Here is a 7,922-nt window from a genome sequence, read left to right as displayed (position 1 = left end):
GTTGAAGAATTGTGGACTAGGCTCTGGCAAGGATTGGAGCGCCTCAATGCAAGCCCACTGTTAGAAGTTTGCCGCCAATACTTCAATTGAACCTGTAGATATTGCACGATGATCTTGCTAGGCACTGCACACAGATTGGCAGATTCTTTTGTCCGTGCGGCATCAAAGATGTTTATTAAGCTGTCGCTTGTTTGACCTCAAGCGCGGGAAATGCAGGTACCAGAGGCACAGATTCCCAGGGAGCTGGTCAGCGGCACGATTGATCGCTGGTGCAGCTGTCAAGATTTGCAATGGAAAACCGTCGTGCAAGTGGAATAACAATTCTGCGTGAAGGTCTTATGGAAAAAAGGAAAAAGGTGGGAGAAGAGGAAGGATGGACTCTTCCACGTCGTCGCCCAAACGGACAGGGGCATCGTGGTGACGGGAAGCTGCTTCCCCTCGTTGGTTTGAATTGGTGAAAGGCTCTTTTGTAGAAGAACGCCCAGTCAGGCTCAGGGCAGGGATGCTATGGAGGTCAAATTTAGGGGGATGACCCAATAAGACATTAGCTCTGCAGCGGCATCACCGGCCTCTGCACGTTCCCTTAGGCTTGCTAACCCGTTACGTGGGGCTTAAGGGGATGTGATACTGCACTTGCAAGGATTGTAAATTCACTGCCGAAGTCAGGGGCGGTGGGATGATTCCCAGATAATGTAATAAAGTAAAGTAGAGTATAGATAATTAGATATGCATTGTCGGAAGTTAATCGTGGAACTTGGAAGTTAAAAAGAAGACGGAGTCTCTGGTACGTTTTATGAAGGAGTCATGATCATTATTCATTACTACTTGTACCCTGTCTAACGTAAGCTACTTTTTCTCCAAGCCCTCCTCTTTCCACTGGTCTTTGATCGCGACTGCAACTGAAGGCTTCATCAGCATAAGGCTCGAGGTGGATCATCATCCAACATGCGGCCGGAGCATTGATAGTAAATTTATAACTTGGATCTTCTGTGGCTTGGCACCAGTAATGGTAGTTGATCAAATGTGCCAGCCTCCCAGGTTGATGGACGCAGCTGAAACGGCCCATGCAGCGGGGAAGGCTTCTGCCGGGAACAAGACCAACCCAAAACCTTCGGCCCATTTGCTCATTTTCTTCGTCACAAATTCCGAGCATCGAGGGTGCGAGGATAAGGGGCTGCCTCTGAACTGTAATCCGAACAGGCTGGACTCTTCACTCATCCGGCCTTTCACTTTGATCAACTTGGCAATTGTGCCAACAACCTTCTGTCTTTTCCCGTTCCAGCAACGTTTGCGCGGGCTCAAACGTGTTAAGGGATACACACGTGGAAACCACTTAAAACTCTGGTATGTCTTGTGGCCACGACATTCACGTGTGCTCTTGTAGCCTGGGCGATAAGTGGGGTCACGGTTACCAGCCAAACTGGCAGTGGTAGTGGCACTTACCACGTCCTGCACTACAGGTCGAAGATAAGGAGAAGATGAGCTTTTCTCAATCAACAGCCAATCTGTGAGGGGCTTGATACCCATGACTTGGGGGGAGAAAATGAAGCAGCCAGCGGCCAGGATTAGCTTCGCCCGCGTTCATTCAATACATTGAACGTGGGAAGTATGTGGCCATCGCACAATCTCATTTTGAGGGTCTATTGGCTCGAGCGGTCATGGTGCTTGAGTCACCTTGGGATACTGACCGTGATGCTGTCAGAAAAGCTACATGTTTCCAATTCGCTGCCTACCCCCGAGCCTCAATGAAGTATGAAACCGACGGTCAAACCTCTCGCTCCTGAGAATTAGATGAGCCTAACGCTCTTATTCTCTGCTACTCGTCTACCACAATGAAATATCCGGTCATCGTGCTCTATGCTGCCCTGCATTGCAAGTGAGCTGAACGGAGAGCAACATCCTTGGAAGTATTCTCGTGAGTTCTACTACATCTGGTGCATGCCCTGTCTACTTGCGTTGATTTTTCGACATACTCTCTTGTCATCAGTCTATTATGACGATGAAGCCAAAAGAACAACATCAGAACATCCTCAAATACATGTGAACTTCGAGTCTTCTTCTGTCTCATTACTTCCATGAACCCATCATCGGTTACTATCTGTAGACGCCATACCACGTACAAGCCCGCGCAAGTCATTCACCCCTCTTCGCTGTCTTTGGGTCATTTTGATATCTCATATCACTCTTCGGTGTTAGCCCACGCAATTTGACACCCCAAATCAAATAACTCATTCACACTTGGTTGAATTCCATTTCATACTGTTCAGCGTTCACTCTTCAATGGTGACTTGTCAACGCTCATACTTCACCGTTCACGGTTCAGTTCGAATTCACTCTTCTGCGTGCTCAAGCTACCTTCAGGCCTTGAAAACACTTCAAGACACCCATCTCGCCTTCCTCGTTGCTGCCATCTTCTGTGGACGAGACCCTTTGTCCAAATCTGCCTTGTTGTGGGTTCAAGGACAACTTCACAACCCGTGAGCATCTCTTCAGAGAAGGCATCACGTTCTTGACTAGATTCGCCGTTCCAGTCCAAGATGCCTTGGGTCCATGGAGATGACTATATGGTGCAAAAAAATGCTGAGCTCAAGCATTTGCTCCTTCTCCGCCGCCTTCCTTACTCTGGCACAAAAGCAAAGATGACTTCGCGCCTAATTGCGCACGACCTTCATCAGTGAGTACACCGCTCAGCAGGTTTTACTTGCAGATTCAAGACGGCCGCTGATTAGCCAATAGTCCGTTTCCTTTCCAGAAACTCCCACCTGAGATCCGCAATGAGATCTATACATTGGTCGCTTCACAAGATGTGCTCGATTTTCCAGGCTCCAAGCAGCCAGGCAAAGGACACACAGAGAGTCTCCAATGCTTCAGCAGATTTGAGGGCTTGATGGTCAATTCCAGCCTCTTCCGTGCCTGTGAGCAGACACGTGCTGAAGGCCTCATGATCTTCTACGGGTACCACCACTTCGAGCTTGCCGTTGAACACGGCGGTTGCTTCCTCGCCATTCTATTATGGCTCCAGAACATCGGTCATTTCGGTCGGAAGAACATCCGCCATCTGAACATCAGCTACGTCACCAAGTGCTCGAGCCTCGACATGCGACACATGGACCAAATCCACGAGAAGCTCTCCGATCAAGCCACCGTCACTTATACTTCCCACGACTACCCCGGCTTGCTCTGGAAGATTGGAGATCTTTACGAGCGGCGCAACTACAGGAGGGTTCCGGTTTTCCGGATCGGTGGAGCCGATGGGGAAATCACGACGTACCAATACACGATCAACTTTGACGATCTGTATCGCGGTTGGGGCCGGTTGCAGTACTCACTAGTGTTCTATCCCGGCAAGTCATGGTTCGGTCAGAAAACCACGCGCTGTCGCCACTAAGCCCGGGAGTCGGCGGAGGACAGCAATATTGGGTTGACGGCCGACTGCAGAAGCATTTGCACCAGCATTGCACTCTGTGATTCTCACCTAGGATGCCATTGAGGTCTTGAAGGATATCAGGCGTTTCGGAGCGAACTGTTTCCCTCGACTCCAGTCGAGATCCTTTTCCCCCTGACATTTCTGTCTGTACATAGAAGTGGAGAACCCGGCTGCGCTTGAAACGTTGATGTCTCAAAACCGTGTGGCACAGCTTCGTACTCATCTTCAAGAAGCAGCTCTGAGCTACCAATCGATCGGCTCCACAGCCTGAAATTCATCCGCACAGGCCACCATGCCATTGCCCATTAGCGCATACTGCAAATACATTCCCAGCAGACCGCATCCTCTCCCATACGTAACATCCTCCCCCCCTCCCCCCCAAACATGACACCCAACGCCCCAGCTCCCGGCGAAACATCCCTCAACGCCCTCCACCCTCCACCCCTCCACCTCCGTCTTCCTAACCTTCCCCCCCACAACCCCACGCCGCCCAAATAACCTTCCGCGAGTCCAAAGGCCTGACCCCCATCGCCGCTCTCCCCGCCGCCGAGCATCACAGCCTGACCGAGAAGGCGTCGTTCCGCCGCCGCATGATCACGTACGAGGGTCCACAGTTCGCTCGAGGCGGTGGGGTTCCGGGCGGTGATCCACGGGGCGGTTGCGGGGGTTGGGGACGGGCGTGGATCTCGTCGGTGGATACTTTGATGATTATGTTTTTGTGCCGGAGGGGAGGCGGTGGGGGTGGGGGTGGGGGTGGATGGGCTGTGAGGTTTATGTGCTTGGGGTGGAAAGGGGGGGGGGGTGGACGCTCGCTGTGCGGTCAATGGTCAAATAGCATGTCGTACAGCATGTTTTACTGAGCACTTGTGCTGTATGGTATCTGCGAACCCTAGTCTCAAAGTTCGTTCTAGTCTCTTCCAATCCATCTCGTGATTTCGTTTTCGACCGTATATACCCGCGAGTGGGTAACGGTCTAGGCGCGGGACTAGGGAGGATTTGCTGAGTCAGCCGAATAGATAATTCGATATGAAGAAAATATAATTAATACCTATTTATTTATTAATTAACGAGTAAAGGCCTATGAATTAAATTCATAATCATTTTTTTGATTAGGGCTATCGAGTAAATTTGGTGAACGATCTTTGGTGAGCGATATTTGAGTGCCTTGTCTTTTAATAATTATAAGACCGAATTTTAAAATTCTTAAGGCATTAAAAAGCGTAGGTTGCGGGCTATAATTTAAAAAAAAAATCTAAAAATTTCAATAGAAGATAGTAAAGTTATTAAGGGGTTAAAAGCAGAGTAAGAGATTTTTTAATGATTACGGACGCTAATTTATTTACCCGCGATAACTCAGCCGGTCTAATCAAAGAGCGTCTCCGTAGATCTAACGAATTTACGATTGGCTGCACATATAAATTCAAGGTTTTATAGCTTTTATATACTAATCAAATATTAGAGAGTTAATAGATAAGATTAAATTTCGATACGGTGTGCGCATCTGCAGGCACGCCGTATCCATCGAACCACCTGTTTTCCCCCTGGCCAGGCTAAACCTAATGCTTCCAGTTCTGTTATTGTTCTTCCATTTACAGATTCTGCATGTGGACGTACAACTTTACCTCTGACAGCACAAGTCATCTTTCATTTTCATGGCTCAAATCATGGTCAGTCAGCTTATCCCAGAATACTGCTCTTAATCGCGCCTTGCTATATGCAAAGTTGACGATAAGATTTTTCCATGAGACTATTTATCGAACCGTACAGTAAGGAAACCAACGTGGTAACGACGGCTTGTTTTAGGCCCTTATATTATATCTATTTTGCATGGATTTGCGCCCATCGTAACGGTATGCGTCATAAAATCGAAGACTTTCCCTTATCATAAATGCAGAGCCTATTCTCGGATTACAAAGATTAGGAGAACAGCTCGACTTAATGCCTTTCAATTCTCAGAGATCCGGAGCGTAAATCTCGGAATACTCGTTTTCTCAACAGCCCCAAGTAGAGAGGACAGGTTTTCAATCTTGTATGTCGACAAGTCCATGTCGCACCCGTACATGTTTAACGATATCAAGGCCAGATCACATCCTTGTGCCAGCTGTGTCCCAAGAACTTGATCATCTTGTGCCCATTTCACGTAGTATGCTCTTGCTTCGTTCAATATTGCCGTCCGGGTGCAAGCTCTAATAAAGACGATAGCTCTGAGGACCTTGCTGCCGTTGAGAATTTCGAGCGTGATGGTATGGCCATCTCCCGTTGGCGCCTCTGGGGCTGCAGTCTCAAGGACGGAAGTCGCTGTAGACGCCGGCGCCGAGGGAAGAGGTGAGTGATAATTAGATTTAGCGCGCACGGCACAAAGAGCAGGCCTTGGAGGCGGTATAAGGAACTCAGCATTCTCAGCTAGAGCACTATGCCTCGGAGCGATATCAGGCTTTGGCGTTGGTTCATAGGGACCCTCTAAGTCGTTTGGAATTCTGTCATGTTGGTCGAGCGTATGTTCCTTTGCGCTATCGAAGCCTTCGGTGATTGGCTCGGCTTGTGAAGCTTCCAGCGTCACCTGGGGAGCAACTTTTTCCTTTCCAATTGGGTCCTTTTCGGAGAATGCTTCTTCTGCAGGCAATGTATCCTCCGTCAATGGATCTTCCTCAGGCGCAATAATGTAAGGCTCATCTGTGGAGGAAGCTTCGGTGGGGAGAGCCTCCTCTACTACATTATGCGGCTCTGCAGCAACACCACTAGTTGCGACGAAATTCCAAGCTGCATATCTAGGCCATCCCAGATTGTGAGTGACATGTACTGGGATGGGAGACGCTTCTTCTGAAGCAGGAGCTTCATCCATAGGAACAGGTGCTTGCTCAGCTGCAGAAATATCCCAGCCAGATGCTGCAGCCTTCTTCCCTTTTTTCTTTTGCCCCTTAGACCTTAAATTTGAAAGAGTCAATTCCGAGATTTCCAGTTCTCCTTCGACATTGCCGCCACTGTTATCATGACAAGGGGGTTGGTCATCTTTCTCCGACTTTTCGCCTTGACGAGGTGTCACTTCGCAGAGTGGACTTTGGTCGTGTTCTAGAGGAGTGTTAGCAATATATATAGGAACAGGCGGGACTTGATATGAAAGAAAAAAGCATATAGAAACATACCTATCCAGCTACTCTCGTTGTTCTCTTCTGCCTTAGAGTCCGCCTTCGCTCCATCAAGGCTGGATGTATGACTGCAGCTGCAAGGATTGGAGACCTGTTGGGAGCCAACAAGGAAGCTTTCAAAGGCAGAGCCAACCTCAGTGCGTTGCTTCTTGTCCGCTGCCAGCATCTCCTCGATTGAAGATCTTTCCAGCTCGTCAAGTTCAGCTCTCCGACGCGCAATATCTTCAAATTGATCTGTGAGCTTGCGTTGAAGCAGATTTTGATGCTGCACAATTTCCTCTATGCTAGCTTGTAGCTGCGTTTTGAGTCCCGCTACCTTCTCCGCTCGTTGGGAGTCATTAAGAGCTTCTGCAAAGGTGATAGCTGCACTGAGCATGTTCAAAATTCCGGCTGCGCTAGTTGGAAGGCGATGAACAGCTGAGTGACGAAGAGTACTTGTTCCAAAGAGCACTTCAGCGATACTTTTACCGGGAACCGGTTTGATAGCGGATGGCGGTAGAAATTTGGCGTATCTCAAAAATCTCTTGGTCCATTCGGTGAGTTCAATGGACTCTGCTTCTTCCCATTTCCGCGCCTCCATCAAATCTGGAACCCAAGTGTTGCCGAAATCCAGACAGCATTCCTCAAGCAAAGATTGGACTGGGACTAGGATTCTATGTTGCGTTTTGAATGGCAAATAGACAGGGTGAAGCCTGGGGATAGACAGCGCGTGGTGTGCTTGGGTTGTCGATTGTTGGCTGTCAAGAAGATTAGCTACGTGACTGTCCTGTCTCGAGCGTTTATACTTGCCACAGTCTGACAGCGTTGATTTGAACATTGTCCCCAGCCTCGACTTTGTCTTCTAATGTTCCCTCAGGCTCAGCCTGCTGTTCGCCTTGCTCAAAGTCCGGGCACTCGTCTCCTCCCTCGTCATCGGATGTCAACACTATGTCTTGTGCTGCCTCGGCCTCGATCCGGATGACTTCTGCCTCCGAGGCCGCTCTCTCGGCCTCTTGCGTCTCTGACGGCTGGAACAACTCTGGGTAACGGAGCTTTGCCCGGGGTAAGGATTCGAAAATCTGCTCTTCTAGCAACTCTTTCGCAATTGCAGCAACGGCTGGCAAGGTAAACTCCTTTGTGAGGATTTTGATGGATGCCTTATGCTTCTCAAGAAGCTGAGAGATCTTCTTGACCCTTCGGACTTGCGCGTTTGCCCCGCTGAAGATTGATGAGCAGTGGAGATAGACCAGCCTCCCATCTGGAGAACGCTGCTTAGCCATGACGAGGCGATGAAAGTAATGTTAGGTACCGAATTAATTGACATATAAGATACTATCATATAGCCGAAGCGTCCATCTGATATTTGTTTG

General features: G+C 49.0%; 2 protein-coding genes across 2 annotated transcripts; one reads left to right on the top strand and one right to left on the bottom strand.

Annotated features, from left to right (window-relative positions):
- Window positions 1-2,537: 2,537 nt before the first annotated feature.
- HO133_007064 (uncharacterized protein) lies at window positions 2,538-3,388 on the top strand (the record flags this gene model as incomplete). The annotated part of the gene is made up of 2 exons (XM_037297959.1): window positions 2,538-2,674; window positions 2,737-3,388. 2 exons carry the CDS (start codon window positions 2,538-2,540, stop codon window positions 3,386-3,388), a joined length of 789 nt encoding a protein of 262 aa, XP_037156594.1.
- A 1,984-nt stretch (window positions 3,389-5,372) lies between these two features.
- On the bottom strand, window positions 5,373-7,832 carry HO133_007063 (uncharacterized protein; the record flags this gene model as incomplete). The annotated part of the gene is made up of 3 exons (XM_037297958.1): window positions 5,373-6,496; window positions 6,571-7,310; window positions 7,363-7,832. The coding sequence occupies 3 exons, from the start codon at window positions 7,830-7,832 to the stop codon at window positions 5,373-5,375; spliced, it is 2,334 nt and encodes a 777-aa protein (XP_037156593.1).
- Window positions 7,833-7,922: the final 90 nt, after the last annotated feature.

This window comes from Letharia lupina, assembly GCF_014066315.1.
Source record: "Letharia lupina isolate WasteWater1 chromosome Unknown contig_3, whole genome shotgun sequence".
In the NCBI taxonomy this organism is placed as follows: domain Eukaryota; kingdom Fungi; phylum Ascomycota; class Lecanoromycetes; order Lecanorales; family Parmeliaceae; genus Letharia; species Letharia lupina.
Note: the sequence above shows the minus strand (reverse complement) of the source record. Positions and strands in the feature narration are given on the sequence as shown.